Consider the following 26,016-nt stretch of genomic DNA (forward strand, 5'->3'; position numbering starts at 1 on the left):
ATGCCATTCCGAAGCAAGGACGCGTCCGTCCCTATGCCAACCGTAAATTCCTGAGATAGCTACGCGTGCTAGCAGGAAATGTCGAACGAGTGAAAACTTTAAATCATAGAGAAGAATAAACTGGTTTAAATAAGCCTAAATACAAAACTTCCTACCTAGTAACCAGTATAGCAACCATGACAGTTTCCTGCTAGCACGCGTAGCAATCTCAGGAATTTAAGGTCGGCATAGCGACGGACGCGTCCTTGCTTCGGGATGGCATTGTGACATCAGGTAGGACACTATTTGGCCCTAGGACACTATTTGGCCTGACAACTCCTCCTCCTTGGGGCTGGGCTGGATCCAGAAGGACTAGGCTGGGATTAGCACATGAAGGACTAGGCTGGGATTAGCACATGAAGGACTAGGCTGGGATTAGCACATGAAGGACTAGGCTGGGATTAGCACATGAAGGACTAGGCTGGGATTAGCACATGAAGGACTAGACTGGGATTAGCACATGAAGGACTAGGCTGGGATTAGCATATGAAGGACTAGGCTGGGATTAGCACATGAATGACTAGGCTGGGATTAGCACATGAAGGACTCCGAATAGTCAAGCACCGATTTCACCAGAAATATGCTGAGCCCATCCATCACAAGACGGTATTTATCACAAAACAGCAGTTGCTGTCGCAACAAGACTATGAATAATCTATTTTTGTTCCAAAGTAGCCAAGCAGGTTCATACACAGTTCACACATCAGCAAAGAAAACATTAAAAAGATTTGTGTCTCAACTACTGTCACTGATGCTGTCAACATAAGAGCCCATGTACTGTATCCAGTTCATTGAATGACTAGTAGTTTACAGGAAGTAGCTGGATTCCGCCATTGGCCAGTAGCGCACAGGAAGTGCAGGCTAGTTGGCGCTCGAAGCAGAACCCTGACTCTTTAATCCATCAAACTGACTGTAGGTCCTCGTTCAGGGGGCTTCTGGCTGCAGAGATGAGTCTTCATGTTGATCCAGTCTGCTGATCATGTACACAAGGAGTCATGTGATCCCTCTGTGTCCAGGCCACCAGGAACCTGTTATTAAGAAAGGACTCCTTTGTGTCTAACTACATAAGGACCAGCAACCTGTTATTAAGAAAGGACTCTTATATGTCTAACTACATTAGTGATGCCGTGAGGAACCTGGCTGTGCTGTGTGAGACCTGCAATGGTGGATTATCCAGTCGAACTGGTAATCAGGTTGAGGGGCGGAGGGTGGTGGTCATATGAGAGTCGTTATGAAAGGGGGACGGAGAGCAGAGGAGACAGACTTAGCAAGAACGTTCAAGTAGAAGAGTTTCTTACTGTGGTTGTCTGAGGACGACAACTTGAGGGAAATGTTGTCTGGATGTTGTCTGGATGTTGTCTGGATGTTGTCTGGCCTGCAAAGTCTGACTCATCCCAGGAGGAAACACGAGGGGGAAAGACAACATTTATTTCCTGTTGACGTATTTATGCTGCCTAAAAATGTATGAAAGAGGACATACTTTAAGGTTGTAAAGGCCAGCTGTAACAGTGCTTCCAGTGCCCAAGGCAGGACAGGGTCATGGGCAGAAAGTTGGGAAGAGGAAGAGTACAGTCATGTTTAGGGTTAGGAGGAGGAAGAGTACAGTCATGTTTAGGGTTAGGAGGAAGAGTACAGTCATGTTTAGGGTTAGGAAGAGGAAGAGTACAGTCATGTTTAGGGTTAGGAGGAGGAAGAGTACAGTCATGTTTAGGGTTAGGAGGAGGAAGAGTACAGTCATGTCCAGGGCTAGGAAGAGGAAGAGTACAGTCATGTTTAGGGTTAGGAGGAGGAAGAGTACAGTCATGTCCAGGGTTAGGAGGAGGAAGAGTACAGTCATGTCCAGGGTTAGGAAGAGGAAGAGTACAGTCATGTCCAGGGTTAGGAAGAGGAAGAGTATAGTCATGTCCAGGGTTAGGAGGAGGAAGAGTACAGTCATGTCCAGGGTTAGGAGGAAGAGTACAGTCATGTTTAGGGTTAGGAAGAGGAAGAGTACAGTCATGTTTAGGGTTAGGAGGAGGAAGAGTACAGTCATGTCCAGGGTTAGGAAGAGGAAGAGTATAGTCATGTCCAGGGTTAGGAGGAGGAAGAGTACAGTCATGTTTAGGGTTAGGAGGAGGAAGAGTACAGTATATATTACCAACAAGAAGCTGTGGAAAGTTTCTCAAACACAGATGAATTGATGATTACAGTAAATGATTACAAATGTGTTTGAGTCTTCAAGGATAGGGTCCAGTCTGATTCTCAGCACCAGAAGCCTGTCTGGTGCTGAAAGCAGAGCCCAGGCTGGCCGCGGTGAGGCAGACAGAGGGGCAGATTCTGCTGGCTCACTGTTGGCTCCCGCCTCTCTTGGCCCAGGCTGAGTGCTGCTGTCATCACCCCCATCCCCATCATCAGCCTCGCTCGTTTCCGTGGTGACGAATGTTGGTCCTGCGCTCCCCAGAGAGAGCAGCACCCACTCAGCCAGCAAGAATGGGGCTCTCTCTCCCTCTCTCTCCAAACGCTGTCCCTCTCTCTGTACTCCCTCCCTCCCTCCCCACCCTCTCCCCTCTCTCTGTACTCCCTCCCTCCCTCCCCACCCTCTCCCCTCTTTCTGTACTCCCTCCCTCCCCACCCTCTCCCCTCTCTCTGTACTCCCTCCCTCCCCACCCTCTCCCCTCTCTCTGTACTCCCACCCTCCCCACCCTCTCCCCTCTCTCTGTACTCCCTCCCTCCCCACCCTCTCCCCTCTCTCTGTACTCCCACCCTCCCCACCCTCTCCCTTCTCTCTGTACTCCCTCCCTCCCACCCTCTCCCCTCTATCCCTCACTTTCACTCTCTCTCCACCCATCTCTACACCGCACCGCCAGTGCATGGCTGCCAGTCCAGAGGTTGGTTGAAAGTGGGGTGGAGGGGGTGAGGAAATAGGGCATGCAAAGCCAGGCCTGCAGAACTGGACAATCCTGCCCCACTCCAGAGTACCTTTTCACAGCTTCTTGTTTGATCGTAGGACAGGAAAGGGAAAGGGAAGGTTTCTTAAAGAAAGTTTACCACGGCATCTGTATTCTGGAACTTGTCACCTGCCCCTTGAATGTTTTCCTGTCCCACTGAAACGTGTAGCTAGTGAGAGAGACGGCGTCGAGCAGTCATGAAGAAAGTAATGAAGAAGTAATAAAGTTCAGGGTGTGTCAAAGGAGGAACACGAGCGTTAGTTTAGACGGAACCGATCAACCGCTGAAAAACCGTTGGGAGAGCTGTGAACACACCTTGTTCTCAAGCAATATCTAGAACTACACACCTAACACACCAATCACAACACTGTGACAACAAGTGACAGCTAGTAGAGACGTATCTATTGACTGAACAGTTCCATATAACATTTACTTTGAGTCATTTTGATCTTTAGGATGGTTATCTTGATGACAATGTTTTTCTCTGGCCTTTAGAAGTGAACCTTGCTTCCAGAGCAGGATAGCAGTGAATATTCACCTCTGCCATGAGAATAACAAGTATTAGTGTACCCACTGAAGTATACAAAACAACTTACTTGTTTGCTAACACAGAACATCTAAAGTATTGTGTTTCCTTTATATGATGATGTCTAGTCCATATTAGACTAACGTACAAGATAGTTTATGAGGAAAGTTCTAAAAAAACTGGCCACTTATCATCAGTACGCATCACAATATCTGGCATTTGTAGGCATTTAATGAGTAACTGCAGATGAATTACATGGTGCATCTGCAACCCGAATGCCTGCTCCTGCAGCTACTGCTGGAAGAAACTGCTCCTTTCAAGCAACAGCAAAACAAACAGTGTAAGGGAGTCTCTCCTGTCTGCTGAGCGCTGAGTCGTGGCTCTGGGACAGAGGGGGGCTGAGCGCTGAGTCGTGGCTCAATCAATGCCTGGATTGTGCCCTGGCGTCTGCCTGGCCCGCTCTGGTTGCAGAGAGGCCCGCCTCAGCCAGCCCACCCCCTTCAGACACACTGAGCTGTGGTGTGTGTGTGTGAGAGAGAGAGGGAGAGAGAGAGGTTAGGGAGAGAGAGTGTGTGTGTATGTGTGTGAGAGAGACAGTGTGTGTGACAGAGTGTGTTTGTAAGAGATTGTGTGATAGAGATTGTGTGTGAGAGAACGAGGGTGCGGGTGTGTGTGAGAGAAAGTGTGTGTGAGAGCGAGAGAGTGTGTGTGTAGTTTTCTGCTGCATTACCCTGAAGGGGCCCAGACTGGGGTGTCCAGACTGGGGTGTCCAGACTGGGGTGTCCAGGCTGGGGTGTCCAGACTGGGGTGTCCAGGCTGGGGTGTCCAGGCTGGGGTGTCCAGACTGGGGTGTCCAGACTGGGGTGTCCAGGCTGGGGTGTCCAGACTGGGGTGTCCAGACTGGGGTGTCCAGACTGGAGTGTCCAGACTGGGGTGTCCCGACTGGGGTGTCCAGACTGGGGTGTCCAGACTGGGGTGTCCAGACTGGGATGTCCAGACTGGGGTGTCCAGACTGGAGTGTCCAGACTGGGGTGTCCAGACTGGGGTGTCCAGACTGGGATGTCCAGACTGGGGTGTCCAGACTGGGGTGTCCAGGCTGGGGTGTCCAGACTGGGGTGTCCAGACTGGGATGTCCAGACTGGGGTGTCCAGGGCTCAGGAAGTGTGCCTCCATGTTTGTCAGATGAATCACTCTAGATGCTCCTGGCCACACTGAAGTATCAACCCTTTGACACCCACTCATCTAACTCTCCAGTCTCCTTTACAGTGTACTTTCTGTCAGAAACCCTGCATGCCATATATGTCCCCAGCTGAGGAATTACACTACTATATATCAGCATCAGGACAACACTGGATTGGGTTATTTTTGCAGTTCAAATGTTTGTACAGTAATAGAATAACAGTCGTGAAGATGTGACCCTTTCCTGTCCATGAGGCCACAGTCCAGACTCATCCAGACGGTCTGTGAAGGAGAGAGAGCAGGAGAGAGAACACACCTCCTCTTCCCTCTCAGCTGCTGGAGACTCTCACCTGATGTTAGCTTGGTGACAGCTTTACCTGGAGCACACCTCCTCTTCCCTCTCACCTGATGTTAGCTTGGTGACAGCTTTACCTGGAGCACACCTCCTCTTCCCTCTCACCTGATGTTAGCTTGGTGACAGCTTTACCTGGAGCACACCTCCTCTTCCCTCTCACCTGATGTTAGCTTGGTGACAGCTTTACCTGGAGCACACCTCCTCTTCCCTCTCACCTGATGTTAGCTTGGTGACAGCTTTACCTGGAGCACACCTCCTCTTCCCTCTCACCTGATGTTAGCTTGGTGACAGCTTTACCTGGAGCACACCTGCCTTCCTCATACACCTTCCTTCCAACACATTCCCAGATCCTGTTTGTATTCTGGGTGGTTCTGTTGGTTTCTGTTGGATTAATAAGAAAACACACTAAGTTAGAAAGAGGCCCTTTCATGGCCGCCCAATCATGTGAGAGGAGTCTGTGTTTGAAGACTAAAGTACGACTTCAAAGTAATAATTCTTATCCTTGATGGCACTACTGAAGGGCCACTTGGGTAATCTGAACCCCTGTCTTTCCCCCCCCTCTCCTGCTCCCACACACTGCTGCGATTGTTAATGTTCAGGATCAAATTCTTTAATTTTGATTATGTCTCCTCAGATAAGCAATGTGGTAATTAAAGAATATTGTTTGCCGACTTCATAAATTCATTAAACGTGGGCAGGATTTCAGTTAATAATTGATATGAAGTCTTGTGTGTCACCTCTGCCTCTGCAACCCACCCACCTTATCTCTCTCTCTCTCTCTCTCTCTCTCTCTCTCTCTCTCTCTCTCTCTCTCTCTCTCTCTCTCTCTCTCTCTCTCTCTATCCCTCCCTCTCTATCCCTCCCTCTCTCTCCCCCCCCTCTATCTCCCCCCCTCTCTCTCCCTCCCTCTATCTCTATCTCTCTCTCTCTCCTTCTCTCTCTCTCTCCTTCTCTCTCTCTCTCCCTCTCTCTCTCTCTCCTTCTCTCTCTCCCTCTCTCTCTCCCTCTCTCTCTCCCTCTCTCTCTCCCTCTCTCTCTCCCTCTCTCTCTCCCTCTCTCTCTCCCTCTCTCTCTCCCTCCCTCTCTCCCTCCCTCCCTCCCTCCCTCCCTCCCTCCCCCCCCTCTCTCTCTCTCTCCCCCCCCCTCTCTCCCCCCCCCTCTCTCCACCTGTTGCCTGTGTTGCTGGGAGGTCTACTACAGTGAGTGAGCCCCTAACAGACAGAGCATGTGTGTGTCTGTTTGTGCATACAGTGTGCATACACGATAGATATGCTTGTATGTAAAGTATGTTAGTGTGTGTGAGCACGACTAACAACAGAGGAATGTCAGATGCAATATGGGTGTGTGTTTGTGTACAGTGTGTGTGTACAGTGTGTGTGTACAGTGTGTGCGCTGTTGCTCCTTGCTCCTGTCTTTGATTGGATGAGGGTCTATTCAACATGACAACCAAACATGGCCTGACCCTCCCAACACTAGCGTTGGGTACAGAACCCCAGTGCTAATATGGCACCGGTACCTATGTTACCGGTATGCACCAGATCGAATCTGGTGCCTCATTTTGGTGCCACTTAGGATAAATGCCTGAGCTGTCTAAATATTTGCCCTCTGGTGCTCTGAAACGGACGTAAGAAGCATCATCAGTGCACATGATCGCTAGTTAAATGATACTGCATTTATGGGGAGTCCGAAAAATCTGAAAAAGAATTTCCCAACTGAGAAAATTGACATGAATGCCAATCAGTGGTTATTGTTTTCAAAAAAAGATCCTTTCATGTCTTTATCCACTTCATCCACTGGTTCAGGCTCTGTGTGGGCACCGAAACCGTTTGAAAAGTATCGATTTAGCACCGGGATCATAAAAACCTAGAAGATACCCAACACACACTCACTCACACACACACATACACCCTAGTTGGTGTTGTGTTCATCCACAGTGGCGGGGGGGGGATTGTGTGACCATATCAATATCTCCCCATCAACATCACCACTGTCAGCACCAGTCAGATGAATGGCCTTCCTTCATGTAACTTGACCTGTTTTCTGTTGTGATATTCAGCAGGGCCCCACCGCTAACCTCCAGCTGGGCCGCTAACCCAAACCTCCAGCGGGGCCGCTAACCCAAACCTCTAGCGGGGCCGCTAACCCAAACCTCCAGCTGGGCCGCTAACCCAAACCTCCAGCGGGGCCGCTAACCCAAACCTCCAGCGGGGCCGCTAACCCAAACCTCCAGCGGGGCCGCTAACCCAAACCTCCAGCGGGGCCGCTAACCCAAACCTCCAGCGGGGCCGCTAACCCTCCGTCAGACGGATCCAGCTGATTGGAGCCATGATGACATAAGGCGCCATGGTAACAGCATCAGAGCATGCATGCCTGTCTCATGACTCCCTACTCATCAGCAGCATGACTGTGTGTGTGTGTGCTACAGTCTGTGTAAAACATGCAAAGAATCATTAGCCTCTCGTTTTCAGTTTCATGTTGAGTGAATCTTGACCGGCCTAGAGAGCACACTGCTCCACCAATCACAAACAGCAGGTCACTTTACTGGGATCATTCCCAATCCAGTACTGCCCCCTAGTGGTAGAGCTGGTTATAGCAGGTTCATCAGACATGTCTCCCCCACACAACAGCGTACTACAACCTCTGCATGTACAGGACGGTCCGACTGCCAGGGTTGTGCTGTATCTTGTTACAGATCTAAAAGCCAAAGCTGCCAGATTATTAGCTGAGTAACACAATGTGTGTCACGGCAGAGCAGGGGGTCACTGCACAATGTGTGTCATGGCAGAGCAGGGAGTCACTGCACAATGTGTGTCATGGCAGAGCAGGGGGTCACTGCACAATGTGTGTCATGGCAGAGCAGGGAGTCACTGCACAATGTGTGTCACGGCAGAGCAGGGGGTCACTGCACAATGTGTGTCATGGCAGAGCAGGGGGTCACTGCACAATGTGTGTCATGGCAGAGCAGGGGGTCACTGCACAATGTGTGTCACGGCAGAGCAGGGGGTCACTGCACAATGTGTGTCATGGCAGAGCAGGGAGTCACTGCACAATGTGTGTCATGGCAGAGCAGGGAGTCACTGCACAAGTTCAGAAGTTCTGATCGTCAAAACGAAAACTAGGATTAACAGCAATGGAGATTAGAGATTCAAGTTGCGCAGACTACCCTAACCCTTAAATTCACTCAGGGCTGGTGTTTGCTACAGGCGAACTATGCAGTCGGGGGCCATGAAGAGGGGGGCGCCAAATACCGAAGTGCGTCCATTAATGAACCGTCCCACACCACCACTAGAGGGTGCCGAGTTGGGGTGGGGGGGCGTCTCTATGATTTGCGCTGGGAGTGTGGGGGGGGGGGGGCTGTTTAAACAAGTGTGTATTTGAAACAACAGTGACAAGATATATTTGAAAAAACATCAAAGAGCAAACACAGTTGACATGACATGTAGTAGGGCATGCAGTAACAGCTGCAGAGCCCTTGAGGATGGGCAATTATCTAACAGGCTTTGTTGAGGATGCCCGTAGCTGCATGAAGGGCCCCTGATCTGTTACACACTGAGCAGACTATGGTATTGTTTCACTCTGATTAACTGACTGTCAGTTAATAACGCAGGTTGGTTTGGTCTTGTGTTTGACTGTAATGTTGGCATACTGTTACCATGACACCATGCCAAATGTAAGAACACTAAGGTAGCAGGATCTGACCGCTGACCTCTACATCAGGGTCTGACCTCTGACCTCTACACCAGGGTAGATGAGACCAAGGCAGGAGTCCGTGTGGGTCGGGGTTTTGAACTTCATCAGACCTTGCCAGTAGTATTTTCATAAGTTGATTTTATTGTTTATTTAATACAATAACAATGTATTATTATAAACTGTTAAGTTTACAGGACAATATTGTTGTAGTCTTGTAGTAATGAGTTAAGCTGTTTGCCTTGTTGTATGCATATGAAAAACTCAGTAGGAAATGTTTTTATTATATACTTTTCAGTGTACAGTTGTGCTGTAGTGGGCCTTTTGATAATCAAAACTTGTTTACGTAATAACTATTACTACGTAATTTAGTAACTGGGTAGACTTGAATTTTAGGTCACCCAAATGTTATAACATGTATTTTGGCTGCAGGGAAGTCTATTATGTAACGCGATTGTGCGCGCTCCTCTCTCGTTGGCCGCTTGGGCACACGGGGTGTCGTCAAGCGAGCATGCGCCAAGACTAGCACCGACCAACATAATAATACCATCACTGATGTTTACGGAATTTAAATAAATAACGTAGTTTTATTGGGACTACCGAATTATCTACTAAGTGAAGGTGAGTTCTGCCATTTTTTTGCGGCAGTTTCCCTCGGTAGATTCGCTGGGTTGCGCGAGGTCCAGTACGTGTTGTTCGGCACTTCTGTTCGATATGGAACAAAGAATTAGAGCGCGATGAGCGGAGAGGAGCATCCGATACGCACAGATGGATTAGGGATTGTTGAACCCGATGACTCCCGTAAAACACTTTAAAAACAAATGGAGACATTTGCCACTTTCATGAGCTGCGCCTAGTTTACAACAAAGCGTTTTGGTTCCATTTCAAAGGAGAGTACATATATTTAGTATAAGGAGAACAAAATGTTCCAGATTTGGTTATGGTGTATTTTATCAGACAGTGGTTGTAGAGTCCCGTAGTAACTACATGCAATGTTTGTTGATTTGCATTCTGTGCAATGTTTTTTCTGTGTTTTTTTTTGTTACAACTTAATATCTTATAACACGTTTATGTTAAATTCGTATGCTTTTTTTGTAAACACAAGACAGAAAGCTGCGCATATAGGCTATGCTTCTCCCGCCAACTTCGGTGATTTTCTAAATTCCGGACTGTTTCTTGCTTACAATTACTTTTGATTCTATAAAATTATTACGGTCTCCATGTTACTATATCGTTTGTACCGTCGTGTGAATGACCATTTTAAATGTCTTAAGCGAGACCAACAATCATGTTTTTGTCTGTGCGTTCGGTGCACTTGGTGTCCTAAAATACCGTATACTTTACAACACCTCGTAGGTTACCGACTTGTGCATTTACGTGGCAACATTATAAAACGTTCATAACTTTGCCTATATTGTAGTAATATGATTTGTTTCGGGAGATTGTGGAGGCGATCCTAGGATTCCTCTCCTCAGCGTAGAGGCAGAAGCCACACACCCACTCTGAGCGCCGCCGCCCCCTGCACATTCTTCTGAACTTTTTGTTCCCAAACAAGCAGCAGTACCAATACTTGGATTTTGCAAACGCTGTGAACAAGTGCAAACGTAACCTCTCGTGTCTAGTAGTCTGCCGTGGAACCGCAACTGCGTTGTTTATTTCTGCCCGGCGTAATACTTTTAAGTACGTTGTCAGCACTTTTATTTTCAGACGACGCGCGTTTAGTTCGACTGTCGCTGTTAAATTGAACTTCAGTGGAGAGTTTTGATTGACCTTTCTCCGCAAAAAACACACAAACATTTTTGAACTACTTTTTATTAGTTTTTTTGTTGTTGTGTTAGATGCTGTATATCTTTATTATGGGTTTATACTTGTTTGCTTCAAAATTCAACTCAACGACACATACTGCATACAAATTGTCTGTGTACATTTTAGAAAAAAAACTATACAAAGGCTTCCCAAAGTGAGTCGGTTAGCCTACTACTGTGGTTTAGCATGCAGTCACATGGATCCTGCATGTGAACTTCTCATTATGCAACAACAGTGTTCAACCACACAAGCTCTGCATGTATGACCATGTCAACCGTCACATACAAACAGCAACTTGTACATACCACTATATATGGGCATCGCCCCTATTAAGAAATGAAGCATGTTTGCATCAGATATGGCCTCCCTCCATATGCTTGTGTGTGTGGCTAGTTTGGTCTGCATGCAACAAATTAAGCAAATAACTATGCTTTGCATGTTCGTAGGTGAATGTTGGAGGTTTTTAGAGGCTAAAATTGCGGTTAGGACAAGTCACATAGTCATGCAAAACAAGCATAGGTCCTATATTTTTGGCAGACATTGCATTTGCATTTTGCGTAAATATCAAGCTTTCAAAATGTACTTTATTTAAGAAGGGAGTCTGAACACCATCAGCAACTGCACCCCCCCTCCTCCATCCCTCACGACCCCACCACAACACAGCTTCACCCAGTGAATAACAGACCCCACCACAACACAGCTTCACCCAGTGAATAACAGACCCCACCACAACACAGCTTCACCCAGTGAATAACAGACCCCACCACAACACAGCTTCACCCAGTGAATAACAGACCCCACCACAACACAGCTTCACCCAATGAATAACAGACCCGACCACAACACAGCTTCACCCAATGAATAACAGACCCCACCACAACACAGCTTCACCCAATGAATAACAGACCCGACCACAACACAGCTTCACCCAATGAATAACAGACCCCACCACAACACAGCTTCACCCAGTGAATAACAGACCCCACCACAACACAGCTTCACCCAGTGAATAACAGACCCGACCACAACACAGCTTCACCCAGTGAATAACAGACCCGACCACAACACACATTCACCCAGTGAATAACAGACCCCACCACAACACAGCTTCACCCAATGAATAACAGACCCCACCACAACACAGCTTCACCCAATGAATAACAGACCCGACCACAACACAGCTTCACCCAGTGAATAACAGACCCGACCACAACACAGCTTCACCCAATGAATAACAGACCCCACCACAACACAGCTTCACCCAATGAATAACAGACCCGACCACAACACAGCTTCACCCAGTGAATAACAGACCCCACCACAACACAGCTTCACCCAGTGAATAACAGACCCGACCACAACACAGCTTCACCCAGTGAATAACAGACCCCACCACAACACAGCTTTACCCAATGAATAACAGACCCCACCACAACACAGTTTCACCCAGTGAATAACAGACCCGACCACAACACAGTTTCACCCAGTGAATAACAGACCCCACCACAACACAGCTTCACCCAGTGAATAACAGACCCCACCACAACACAGCTTCACCCAGTGAATAACAGACCCCACCACAACTTCACCCAGGCAGGAACACCAGATTATGTCCAGACACAGAGCCAGATAGGGAGCATAGCAGCAGTCGGATTAAAACTGCTCCGAAGAGACAAACGACATTGAGAGCTTGTGGATAGTCCAGCTTGTTTCTTACTTTCTGTGTCTGTTGCCCTCCTGTCCAGGGCTGAGGTGGGTCTGTTGCCCTCCTGTCTAGGGCTGAGGTGGGTCTGTTGCCTTCCTGTCTAGGGCTGAGGTGGGTCTGTTGCCTTCCTGTCTAGGGCTGGTGTGTCTGTTGCCTTCCTGTCTAGGGCTGAGGTGGGTCTGTTGCCTTCCTGTCTAGGGCTGAGGTGGGTCTTTTGCCCTCCTGTCCAGGGCTGTGGTGTGCTGCTCGAGGGGCCTGCTTTCAGGGTGTGGAGGAGGAGGGAAGCTCTGGTGGTTACAGTGCTCCCAAACTGTTGCAGGAGCGAAGTTGATCTCTTGGTGGCCTTTTATTGTATTTATTGTTAATATACATCCCAATAGTCCCAATTTCCCATTCTGCTCTAATACGATTCCTCTCTGTGTTTGCACATGCTTTTTACATGTGTGCATGGGCTTAGTAGTATGTAGCCTATACCATGTTCCAGATTTGTGTGTGGTTCTGAGTTTACTCAGAAGTCACAGTGAGACTGCATCCCAGCTGGCTGGTTGTGGTCCGTTTCAAGAAAGAATGTGTCAACTGTTGGAGCTGTAGGGAATGTGCAAACAACAGTCTCTGTTTGTGAGTGTGTGTCAGTGTGTCAGAGTGCATGCCTCCGCCCCTCTTGTTGCTATACGTTCTCCACGGCCCCTGCAGACGTGGGGGGTTGACCCTGTACTTCCTGGTACTTATAGAGACATATAGAGTTCCCTTATGTAACCCCACAGCTCAGCACTGCTCCACCGTGTGGCACAAGGACACACCTATGAGTCTGTGTCTGTGTCTGTGTGAGTCTGTGTGTGAGTCTGTGTGTGAGTCTGTGTGTGTGTGTCTGTGTGTGAGTCTGTGTGTGTGTCTGTGTGTGTGTCTGTGTGTGTGTCTGTGTGTGAGTCTGTGTGTGTGTCTGTGTGTGTGTCTGTGTGAGTCTATGTGTGAGTCTGTGTGTGTGTCTGTGAGTGAGTTTTGAATGAGGCACATACTTCTGGTGAGATGTGGATTCTAGGCAGACTGGAACAGGTATAGGTGTGTTCTGGTGGTGAAAACAGTTGCCTGGGGGATGGCAGTATGTTGACTGTGGGGATTGAAGTTCAGTACTTGATCGCACTTCTGTAACAGAGCAATTACAGGAAACAGACCATATTTTCTAGCTAATGGTATCTGACATGGGGTGCAAAGGGGCATCTTACCGTCTGGCTGGGAGACACAGCAGATGTACAGGTGTGGAGCATGTGATGGGCTGATAATGAGGGCAGTGCTGTTTATCATGACGGATACAACAACACCCCGATCCTATCACATTGTTCAACTGTCTGGGAGAGGGAGGGGCTTGGAGTGTCTGTCACAAAAATAGAAAAGTATGAGAAGGACTGGAGACAAGATCTAGAAATATTCTGACCTGTACTACTATATCATTACAATATACTCTGACTGGATTGTTATATTTATTACTATACTCCTAACAGCCCCCCTCCACATTCCTCCACATTCCTTGACATTCCAGTCTTCAGTGTAACACAGGGCTTCTCTCTGCGGGAGCTAGCTGCAGTGCTGTCTGGAGCTATTTGAACAGCAAAGGCGTTAGGTTGCTTTCCTACAGATGCTTAGTTAGCAACATTAGCACCCTGCATCACTGGCACCCTGCATCACTGGCACCCTGCATCACTTGCAGCCTGGCATCACTGGCACCCTGACACCACTAGCACCCTGCATCACTAGCACCCTGCATCACTGGCACCCTGCATCACTGGCACCCTGCATCACTTGCAGCCTGGCATCACTGGCACCCTGACACCACTAGCACCCTGCATCACTGGCACCCTGCCACCACTAGCACCCTGCATCACTGGCACCATGCAGCCTGACACCACTAGCACCCTGCATCACTGGCACCCTGCATCACTGGCACCCTGCAGCCTGACACCACTATCACCCTGCATCACCGGCACCCTGCAGCCTGACACCACTAGCACCCTGCATCACTGGCACCCTGCATCACTGGCACCCTGCATCACTGGCAAACTGAGCAGAGCAGCATTACTCAAAACACCCCTACAGTCCAACTCCTATACTCCCAAAATTCTCCCAAAGGGCCTATCATAGATACGTATAATCATAACTATGTGTGATGACTGTTTGGGTTAATTCATCATGGTTCCTCTAGGCAGGGATGGAGTTCCCTGTGGATGTGCTTGTGGGCGTGAGCCAGGAGGCTCTGGAGAGCTCCGCCCAGAACTACATGAAGGAGCTGCTGTACAGCAACCCAGATTCACCCCAGTACCTCACCCTGGAGGACCGCACCCAGGTAGACCCACAGACACCTACACACACCTATACACACACCAACAAACACACACCAATCAATATACCTATCTGACCTCCTGGCTGACCTCTCTCCCAGGTTCCTATCGGTCTTCCCAACGTGGGCTTTGTTCCTCTGTACGGAGCCAGCAATCAGCAGAAGGTCCTGGCCCTCTTCTCTCCAGGAGACCAGCTCACAGGTACACTGCCTCTAGACACTAGCTCACAGGTACGCTGCCTCTAGACACCAGCTCACAGGTACACTGCCTCTAGACACCAGCTCACAGGTACACTGCCTCTAGACACTAGCTCACAGGTACACTGCCTCTAGACACTAGCTCACAGGTACACTGCCTCTAGACACCAGCTCACAGGTATACTGCCTCTAGACACCAGCTCACAGGTACTAGAGACCAGCTAACCCTAGAGCCCAGCTCACAGGTACTAGAGACCAGCTAACCCTAGAGCCCAGCTCACAGGTACTAGAGACCAGCTAACCCTAGAGCCCAGCTCACAGGTACTAGAGACCAGCTAACCCTAGAGCCCAGCTCACAGGTACTAGAGACCAGCTAACCCTAGAGCCCAGCTCACAGGTACTAGAGACCAGCTAACCCTAGAGCCCAGCTCACAGGTACTAGAGACCAGCTAACCCTAGAGCCCAGCTCACAGGTACTAGAGACCAGCTAACCCTAGAGCCCAGCTCACAGGTACTAGAGACCAGCTAACCCTAGAGCCCAGCTCACAGGTACTAGAGACCAGCTAACCCTAGAGCCCAGCTCACAGGTACTAGAGACCAGCTAACCCTAGAGCCCAGCTCACAGGTACTAGAGACCAGCTAACCCTAGAGCCCAGCTCACAGGTACTAGAGACCAGCTAACCCTAGAGCCCAGCTCACAGGTACTTTGTGTGTGTATGTATCTGTGTGTGTGTCAGCTGTGGGGCTGTACCTGCTGGACAGGTGGTGGGCGGTGGAGGACATTCTGAGGACGTCTGACCCCTCCAGAGATGGAGCCATGGAGGTGAGTTCTGGTGCTCCCTGGAATCATAGTGCTGCTGTGGACAGGATGTGGAGATTGGGGCATAAGGCTGTGGACAGGATGTGGAGATTGGGCATAAGGCTGTGGACAGGATGTGGAGATTGGGGCATAAGGCTGTGCAGTGTTTCCCACAGATTAGAAATCTAATTGTGGCGGGGAGGGGTGGGGGTTGTCAGACCGAGGGGGGGGGGGGGGGGGGGGGGGGTCGTAATAATTCCTTCGTTAATAATTCGTTACACAGTTAATTTGTTAATAATTTGTTACATTAAATATTAATCCAAAATGATTCACACCTTCACAAATTAACAACAACTAACATATCATTTCTGCATTATGCATGTAGCAACGCTAGTGCTAAACAACTATTTAACTGGTCGGCTCCATAACGCCGGGTAAGTAGCTAGCTCCTGAGACTTCTCACCAAAAGAACGAAGGGGAAACTTCGAGTACTGTAAGTCGCTCTGGATAAGAGCGTCTGCTAAATGACTAAATGTAAATGTGAGTAAGGTACCTAGCGAAAAGTAGCCTCAACTTTCCTCGACTTTTAGCTACGGCACTAATGCTGAAGGCTCGCTGATATAGCTGTCGGTCTTACTAGAACGGCATATGTGACTGGCTGACGTTGTGACTGTGTGCATATGTGAGAAAGACGAATGAGTGACAGAGAGACGGAGGGAGAGCAGGGGAAAGGAAATGCAGCTACACAAATACGTTTTAACCTAAATAGCGATTTAAAATTTTTTTTGTACGAAACGCAATGTGTGGCGGCCGGTGTTGATTCTGTGGCGCACCGCCACAAATTAGTCTATGTGTGGGAAACACTGCTGTGGACAGGATGTGGAGATTGGGGCATAAGGCTGTGGACAGGATGTGGAGATTGGGGCATAAAGCTGTGGACAGGATGTGGAGATAAGGCTATGAGAAAGTACAAAGAGTTGTTTCCACCTCCTGTAAAACTCTTCATGAACAACACTGGCTTAAGCTTAACCAAGAGAAGTCAAATGTATAATTGTTTAAGTTGAGTTAGGGTTTAAATTGGGGCAGCATTATGGGTTGGAGTATAACAGGTCTGGCACCATGAACATATCTCACTGAAAGCTGTATGTGTGTGTGCCTGTGTGTGCGCTTGTGTACGTGTACCTGTGTGTCTGTTTACATGTGTGTTCCTAGGTGGAAACCATCAGAGAGAGAATAGTTCTGTACATCCTAAATCGTGTAGTTTACAGAACCCAAGACAGGAGCTCTGACGAGATGCCCTTCCTGTGCCATGAGGAAACAGACTTCGCCAAAATCCTCTGGAAGAGCGGAGAGGCAGTGGGGTTCTACTCAGTCAAGCCTTCAGGTAACACGCTCACAACCAGTGATGGCTCTCAAACTGGGAGGCCAAATAAATAACTAGAATAAAAGAAAACTGTGTCATTTCTTCACCTTAAAATGTGTTTATTTTACCCAAACGCTTCTGCTATGTTAACTCTAAACATTAAAAAAATATTTGTATGTGTCTGAGGAGAATATGTCCCTCCTTTCCAGACAGCTTATGCAGTAGCTTCGTGACCCAGCGGTACCAGCTTCCTGTCATGGACTCCATATTTGTCAGGAAGCGGCACCGCGGCAATGGCTTCGGCCTTCAAATGCTTGAAAACTTTGTTGACAGTTTCAATGAGGACAGTCTAGGGTTGAGATACCCCCTCCCCACAGCAATGTGCAAAGGTAATCCAAAACAGCAAAATCCTTTCATATTAATATTTCAATACAGAAAATGTTTACTGAAGCACTGTACGAATGACTGGATGCAGTTTTATCATTTTGATAAAATTGCTTTTGGAAGAATTTGAGTTCTTACTGTTCTCACCTCTTAGAATTGATAGAATCTCCCAGATAAACATATGTTACATCTATACATGTCTGTGTGTGTAAACTCTATGTGTGAGGATGGTATAAAGTCCCAGCATGTTCTTATTGAACCTCTTGTACGACTGACTAGCATTTTGATGGAAAAACATTTATTTTAAATAGTGCTGTTAATTACTGTTGTGCTTCTAAAAAAATATATTCTAATCTGTGTGTGATCCCAGTTTGTGCCAAGTACCTGAGCCTGTACCCAGCTGACAGCAGCCTGCTGTGGGAGGTGGAGAGCGTCGGAGGGCCCAGCCAGAGAACCAACATCGCCTGCAAGATCCAGGCCATGGATCTGAATGGTAAGAGGGGCCCGTCTTCTTTGTTGCTAAACCAAATTTGTACAGATCTATAATATTTGTCTATGAATAGAATGGATTCCCTTTAAGTTGACCTTTCTAGGTTAACATCACACAGAAGATTACCCACTGAAATTACACTTCTTTTTCAGCCATATCGAAGAATCTCTCCTTTGAGCAATCGATTGTTAGTCATGAGTTGACTGGAGCAGACGTGGTCATGGAGGAACTCACTACGTCCATCCACAGACATGGATCCTTGGAGATTGTGGTGTGTTTGAATACATGAAAAAGAAAAGGGTTACATTTATCTAATTCATTGCAGAATTACAAAATTATGTCTTTCATGTTCTGTGATCTGTTTACAGGAGGAAGTGAAAATCGAAGTTTCAAGAGGTAAATATTTGATATATGATGAGTGTATAGGGATGATATGTCTCCTGGATGGGTGTTGATTTGAATGCAATCTGTTGCAGACTCGGAGGAAACGCCGGTCTCTGCCCGCGGCAGGAGCAGTGGGCTGAAGAGGAGGAAGATGAGAGAGGAGGTAGCTGAGGAGGTGTCAGAGGAAAACAAATCAGAAAAAGTAATCAGGTACCTGAGATTTTGATCCTATGAACACCCAACGTTATTTTGATGATCATGTACCCCACATCCCATCTGGTAATAAACATGATGATGGAACTCTTGCTGCTCTGATCTCATGCAGGATTGAGGATATCGAGGCAGTGGAGGCTGTGGAGGAAACAGCACAAACCACTCTGGAATCAGCTGGGGTATGAATGTTTTACCATTTCATCCAAAAAGTATACTGTTTTGGGTCCAACAGTTAACTCAAGAAAATATTTTTCATTATCCTTATGTTTTCAATTCTCTACAGGAAACTGTTGTAACAGCAGAAAGGCCAAAAGAGGAGGAGCCTTCACTTGGTGAACCAGAAAAACCGGCCACAGTCCCAAGCACAGTATCGCCAGAGGCCAACAAGGAGCCTGCTGTTGAGGAGATCCAGGGAGGAGAGAAGGCCCAGGCTCAGGCCCTCCGGCTGCAGAGAGCCACCGTGGTGCTGGTGGACGTGACCAAAACAACCTTCCAGACAGCAGTGGAGGTTGAAAATGTTGCTTCAGAACAGATTTCAGAGGACAAAGATGCAGTGGAGGTGGCAGGACATGAAGACACAACGATGGACGAGGCGGTTGAGGAGGAGATCAGGGAGGCTGAAACCAAAACTGATGAGTCCGAAAAAGAAGACAAGAATGAGAGGGACAGGTCTCACCGATCCACTCGTCTTTCAAAGCAGCCCCTGGACGAGCAAGCAGAATGCAAAACCTATCCAATCAGAAAGTTCTCCAGATCAGCTGCAAAGGCCTTGGAAGCACCCCATGAAAGTCCCAAAGGGTTAGTCCCACAGTCCCAAAGATCAGATATTCTCCTCAGGGCCACACCTTCACGGGAATCCAAAAGGCATAAACATCAAGAAGAACCGGAAGAACCTGCTGAAATAACGGAGCCAGAAACCATCCCTTCAGAGGATCCGGCGTCCGAGGAAACGGGTGAAGCAGCAGAAGTGGAGCAAGTAGGTGACAGGAGACAGGAAACGGCTGCAGAGGGACAGGAAGCAGAGAGTGAGAAACCTACAGAGGTAGTAGAACCTCCTGGGAGAAAAACGAGACTTACGAAGAATACAGCCATGAAAACGCCCAAACGCAAGTCGCAGCGACACCTGAAAATAACCGAAGAGGAAGAAGAGGGTAAAAAAACATCTACAACCCCTAGAGGTAAAACACGACAACCCAGAGAGCTACAGGAAACAAACAAAGACGAGGCAGCAGAGCAGCAAACCTTTAGCAGAGTTTTGAGGAGGAGGACTACAGTCATCGCTAACTTTACTCCTCGCAAATACACACGCATTCATGCTGTGAAAGAAAACGATGAACAAGCAGCAGCTCCTACAATAGATAAGAATGATAAAGAACAAGAAATTATTCCTGAGGAGAAGAAAATGGCACAAGATGTTGTAGCCCTGGAGGAACCAGGAGAAGCTGTAGCCCTGGAGGAATCAGGAGATACTGTAGCCCTGGAGGAACCAGGAGAAGCTGTAGCGCTGGAGGAATCAGGAGATACTGTAGCCCTGGAGGAACCAGGAGATGCTGTAGCGCTGGAGGAACCAGGAGATGCTGTAGCGCTGGAGGACCCAGGAGATGCTGTAGCGCCAGAGGAACCAGGAGAAGCTGAAGCCCTGGAGGAACCAGGAGAAGCTGAAGCCCTGGAGGAACCAGGAGAAGCTGTAGCACCAGAGGAACCAGGAGAAGCTGTAGCCCTGGAGGAACCAGGAGATGTTGTAGCCCTGGAGGAACCAGGAGAAGCTGAAGCCCTGGAGGAACCAGGAGATGTTGTAGCCCTGGAGGAACCAGGAGAAGCTGTAGCCCTGGAGGAACCAGGAGATGTTGTAGCACCGGAGGAACTAGGAGGTGCTATAGCCCTGGAGGAACCAGGAGATGTTGTAGCCCTGGAGGAACCAGGAGATGCTGTAGCACCAGAGGAACCAGGAGGTGCTATAGCCTTGGAAGAACCAGGAGATGTTGTAGCCCTGGAGGAACTAGGAGATGTTGTAGCACCGGAGGAACAGGGGGGACAAGAAGAGCAGACTATGGACAAGTTGGAGGAAGAAGCAGTGGAGGCTGCGGAGGGGAAGTTGGAGGATGAGAAGGAGGAGAAAATCGGTGAAGAGGAAACTATGGCTGATGAATCAGCCGCAGTAGAACATGATGAAAAAATGGAGGGCAAAATGTCGGCTGTAGTCCAGAGTGCTGGAGATGAGGTTACAGAAAAGGGTTCAGAGGAAATGCCCTCAGAGGAGCCAGCAGAGGAGGAGAAAGAGACAGAACCATCAAATGAAGTGGTAGAAACAACAACTGAAGAAACCTTGGAAGAAAAGGTGGCACCAGCTGAAGTTGAGGAGGCTGAGATCTCAGAGGAAGAACAGGAAGCCCCAGCAGTAGAAACAAGAGCTTCCAGGAGGGGAAGGAAGAGCGGGAAAGCTACTCCAAAACACAAATCCACAGGCAGAGGACAAAAACAGCAGGAGGAGGAAGAGGAGGAGGAGGAGGAACCGGTCATAGAAATAAGAGTTCTGAGAAGAGGAAGGAAATCTGCACCTGTCACACCGAGTCGCAAATCTAAAAGAGCCCGCAAACAACCTGAGGAAGAGGAGACTGCAGAACAGGAAGCAGGACCAGCAAAGGAGGAAGTACATGTTGAACAAGAAAAAGACATGGAAGAAAAGATTGAGGCTGTGACACTCGAGGAGAACCTTGTGGAGGATGCTAGGGCTGACGAGGGCACTGTGGAAGAGGACAAGGTGGATGAGGGAGCAACGGCTGCAGAGGAAAAGACTGAGGATAAAGAGGAGGAGGAAATCGTAGCAGAAGAATCAGCTGCAGTAGAAGAAGTTGAAAAAACAGAAGATCAGAGCACAGTTGAACCCATGGTCCAGAGTGCTGGAGATGAGGTTACAGAAAAGGGTTCAGAGGAAATGCCCTCAGAGGAGCCAGCAGAGGAGGAGAAAGAAAGAGAACCATCAAATGAAGTGGTAGAAACACCAACTGAAGAAACCTTGGAAGAAAAGGTGGCACCAGCTGAAGTTGAGGAGGCAGAGATCTCAGAGGAAGAACAGGAAGCCCCAGCAGTAGAAACAAAAGCTTCCAGGAGGGGAAGGAAGAGCGGTAAAGCTACTCCAAAACACAAATCCACAGGCAGAGGACAAAAACAGCAGAAAGAGGAAGAGGAAGAAGAGGAGGAAAAGGAGGAGGAACCGGTCATAGAAATAAGAGTTCTGAGAAGAGGAAGGAAATCTGCACCTGTCACACCGAGTCGCAAATCTAAAAGAGCCCGCAAACAACCTGAGCAGCAGGAGGAAGAGGAGACTGCAGAACAGGAAGCAGGACCAGCAAAGAAGGAAGTAAATGTTGAACAAGAAAAAGACATGGAAGAAAAGATTGAGGCTGTGACACTCGAGGAGAACCTTGTGGAGGATGCTAGGGCTGACGAGGGCACTGTGGAAGAGGACAAGGTGGATGAGGGAGCAACGGCTGCAGAGGAAAAGACTGAGGATAAAGAGGAGGAGGAAATCGTAGCAGAAGAATCAGCTGCAGTAGAAGACGTTGAAAAAACAGAAGATCAGAGCAAAGTTGAACCCATGGTCCAGAGTGCTGGAGATGAGGTTACAGAAAAGGGTTCAGAGGAAATGCCCTCAGAGGAGCCAGCAGAGGAGGAGAAAGAGACAGAACCATCAAATGAAGTGGTAGAAACAACAACTGAAGAAACCTTGGAAGAAAAGGTGGCACCAGCTGAAGTTGAGGAGGCAGAGATCTCAGAGGAAGAACAGGAAGCCCCAGCAGTAGAAACAAGAGCTTCCAGGAGGGGAAGGAAGAGCGGGAAAGCTACTCCAAAACACAAATCCACAGGCAGAGGACAAAAACAGCAGAAAGAGGAAGAGGAGGATGAGCAGGAAGAGGAGGAACCGGTCATAGAAATAAGAGTTCTGAGAAGAGGAAGGAAATCTGCACCTGTCACACCGAGTCGCAAATCTAAAAGAGCCCGCAAACAACCTGAGCAGCAGGAGGAAGAGGAGACTGCAGAACAGGAAGCAGGACCAGCAAAGGAGGAAGTACATGTTGAACAAGAAAAAGACAGCGTAAAAGAAGCAGTGGCTTATGAAATGAATGAGGAAGAGGAGGGCAATGAGGTGGCGGAGGCAAGGACTGAGGAAGACGCAGCAGAAGAAGAAAACAAAACCCCAGAGGAAGAAAAGTCTCCAGAGGAGGTGGTGGAAGAAATACCTGATGAGGGGTCTGCTGAGGGAGGAGAGGAGCGACAGGCTGACAAAGAGGAGGAAGAAGGGAAATCAGAAGCTGCTGCAGCAGAGACCAGGACAGCGGAAGCAGCAGACACAGCAGCAGAAATGCCTCTTGATGAAGACACTGAGAAGAGCTCACCTGCCATGGAGGAAGAAGCAAAGAGCTGTGAGGAAGAGGAAGTGGTGAAAGAAGCACAGAAAGATACAGAGGAGGAAGAGGAGGAAAGGGGTGGAGAGGAGGCTGACCTGACCACAGACACTGTGGCAAATGCTGAGGGCAAAGAAGAAGCCATCACACAACCACAGGAGGAAGGTATAGGAGAGCCAGTAGAAGAGCAAATAGGAGAGGAGAAGGTGGAGACAGGGGAATTGGCTGAAACTGAAGAGGGGAAGCAGGGGGAAGACGCCAAGATTGCATCTGCTTCCCGAGATGTAGAACAAGCAGAGGAAATACTGGAGAAGGAGAGAAAGGAGGCTGGTGAGACAGAAACCGCAGAGAAAACTGATAAACAGGAGATAGGAGAAGAAGATGTGGTGACTGATGAAGGGTCTCCAAAAGAAGCGAAGGTGACACAGACTGACGGTCCTGTGAAGGAGGAGGCTGAAGAAGACAAACCTCCAGTTGTGGAGACAAGAGCTTTGAGGAGCAGATCAAAGATTCTCCTCGGGGCCACACCTTCACGGGAATCCAAAAGGCCAAAACATCAAGAAGAACCGGAAGAACCCACTGAAATAGCGGAGCCAGAAACCATCCCTTCAGAGGAGCCGGCATCTGAGGAAACGGTTGAAGAAGCAGAAGTGGAGCGAGTAGATGACAGGAGACAGGAAACGGATGCAGAGGACAAAGAACCTCCTGTGGTAAAAATGAGAGTCCTTCGGAAGACTGCAGCCATGACGAGGCGTAAATCCAAACGCCACAAACCGTCGGTGGATTACACTGAGGAGGGGGGAGGGGAGGAGGACAACGATGCCATGGAGTCTGAGGAGGGAGAGGGAGGAGAGGAAAGTGAGGGAGTGGAAGAAGAGGGAGAAGCTGGCATTGAGGGCAAAGAGGAAGCTGAACTTGAAGAAGATGTGGACACAGAAAATGTACACGGAAACGTAGCAGATGAGGAGGAAGAACCTCCCGTGGTAAAAACAAGAGTTCATCAGAAGAAGACTGCAGCCATGACGAGGCGTAAATCCAAACGCCGCAAACCGTCGGTGGATTACACTGAGGAGGGGGGAGAGGAGGAGGACGACAGTGATGACATGGAGTCTGAGGAGGGAGAGGGAGGAGAGGAAAGTGAGGGAGAGGAAGAAGAGGGAGAAGCTGGCGTAGAGGGCAAAGAGGAAGCTGAACTTGAGGAAGATGGAGCAGATGAGGAGGAAGAAAAGACAGGAGAGGAAAAAACTAAAGAGGCAGAAAACAACATTTGTTTGGAGTTAGATGAAGATGAAGAGCAGATGGAGGAGGACTCAACAGCAGCTGACAGCTCAGAGGAAGAAAAGGAGGCTCCAGTGACCCTGAAGACAAATCTGAGAGGGAGGTCAATGGCCACTCCCATCCCAGCGCCACGGCGCAAATCCAGAAGACTCAGCCAGGTCACACACACACTGCAGGTGGAGAAGGCTGCTTCTGAAGAGTCTGTGGAAGAGCAGAGTCCTCCGACTGGGAGGAGTCTGAGGAAGAGGAGGAGTCTGAGGAAGAGGAGGAGTCTGAGGAAGAGCGCCGAGCCCACGCCCACATACAGGTCCAAGCGCCGCAGCCGAACATAGAGTACATTTCACACACACACACACACTCGTCCTCACACATGTGTTTCCCCTTCCCTCTTTCTATCACATGCACACAAGGCACAAAGTTAAAGGCTATCTAGGGGACCAGCTAAAGTACCTTTTGCATATGCGTTTTTCATGTATTGCTTGAATTTTTAATGTAATTTCTTTAAACATAAATGATTTAAATATCAATGTGGAGCATATTAGATACCTTTCATATTGTACTTATAGAATATGTCAATATTGAAGGCAAATGATGAATTGGTTTTTATAAAAATTTCAGGTGCCAATTTGAAAGGTTCTTGCTGTTTTTCATAATTGCTTAACTAGTCCTTCCCTCTATAAACATGTCACTTTTTAGACAGTATAAAGACGTGAGTTAAAATATAGAATATAGACTTTAGTGTTTTAGTTCATACCAAGACCTCTTCTGTATATTATCATCCTTATTAAGACAATTTCGAACTGTAATTCTCTTCAAGATATTGGGTTAGTAGTTAAAAAAATGCCTGAAGTTATTATCCTCCATTTAGTTAATTCAAACATCTATTAATACATTTCAATATTTTGGCAGTTACAAAACATTGTCTGAGTTTAAAATTGGCTTTGTGGCTTAATACAAAAAATATATTTATATTGTCTCAAATATGATTACCTGTGTGTTTGGAACATGTAACATATTTGAACTATTGTTTCATTTTTCTCTTCCAAAGGGAATATTTTTTAAGATATTTTATTTTTATACAATACATTTGAGTCAAATTGTTATACTTAAATGTATCCGGATCAAATTTTGATGAAGCTCAGGATCTAAAATCACATATAATGTTATTCAAAAGTTTATGTGGACAAATGTTTATATTTTTCTCACAATTTCATTATAGAGCATATGCTACCTACACACGTTATTACGCTGTGAAAACCACCACCTGTAGACGTACACAGAATAATATTAGTGTCATTACAAAACATGACATTTAATTGTTAAACCATTTAATGTATCTCCTCACACTTTGTTAATTGCTAATATGTAACAATTTTATCACATTTAGCAGTTTTTTCCTAATTGATTAAATGCTTGTTGTCGGTGACCTGTGATGTGAAGGTTCCTAGAGATGCAATTGGAAAAATCATGTTTTTTGTTGTTGTGTTTTTCTCTTTCATCGTGCTAGAATGTTTTCTGTAGGCGGTCCTCCAAACAAACATCTTACTGCGTTTGGTGAACAGATGTTTACAGGAGCATTTTCTTCTGGAGCTGTGACTTTGATACTTTGTAGTGGTCTTTTATTGGTAGTAAATAAAAAAAAATTTGAGCGTGACTTATGTCTGATGGTGTTTGTTTGTTTTAATGATGGGGGTCTCTCCAGGAGTAGGGTTTCTTAAAGCATGGCTAGATGGTCACAGACCAAGGAGAAGCCCTATCACACAGAGAGAACCCTTCAAACAGCAGGTGGTGCTATAAACTCTTAAATCACTCATCCTTTCTCCGTCTTGGACAAGAGGAGATTTGTGCCAAAACAAGATTAATTCTACCCATCAAGGCCATAATCATAAAACATATTGGGGGGGGGGGGGGGGACAACCCCCTAATATCTTGGTCAATCTGGTCA

General features: G+C 47.7%; 1 protein-coding gene across 3 annotated transcripts; it reads left to right on the plus strand.

Moving 5' to 3' along the window:
• The first annotated feature begins 9,184 nt into the window (after positions 1-9,184).
• On the plus strand, positions 9,185-25,725 carry fam169ab (family with sequence similarity 169 member Ab). 3 transcript variants are annotated; one of them, XM_047023313.1, is made up of 14 exons: positions 9,198-9,334; positions 14,422-14,562; positions 14,659-14,758; positions 15,492-15,577; positions 16,766-16,937; positions 17,126-17,305; positions 17,671-17,793; positions 17,943-18,061; positions 18,159-18,186; positions 18,267-18,384; positions 18,500-18,566; positions 18,671-20,323; positions 20,765-20,775; positions 21,007-25,725. In XM_047023313.1, exons 2-14 carry the CDS (start codon positions 14,428-14,430, stop codon positions 24,401-24,403), a joined length of 6,189 nt encoding a protein of 2,062 aa, XP_046879269.1. In that variant the 5' UTR covers positions 9,198-9,334; positions 14,422-14,427; the 3' UTR covers positions 24,404-25,725. The 3 variants fall into 3 exon arrangements, with proteins under 3 accessions (XP_046879268.1, XP_046879269.1, XP_046879270.1); XM_047023314.1 differs by having other exon boundaries at positions 18,671-21,595; positions 22,304-25,725; XM_047023312.1 differs by having other exon boundaries at positions 9,185-9,334; positions 18,671-25,725.
• The last annotated feature ends 291 nt before the right edge of the window (positions 25,726-26,016 follow it).

Source organism: Hypomesus transpacificus, chromosome 7 (genome assembly GCF_021917145.1).
Source record: "Hypomesus transpacificus isolate Combined female chromosome 7, fHypTra1, whole genome shotgun sequence".
In the NCBI taxonomy this organism is placed as follows: Eukaryota; Metazoa; Chordata; class Actinopteri; order Osmeriformes; family Osmeridae; genus Hypomesus; species Hypomesus transpacificus.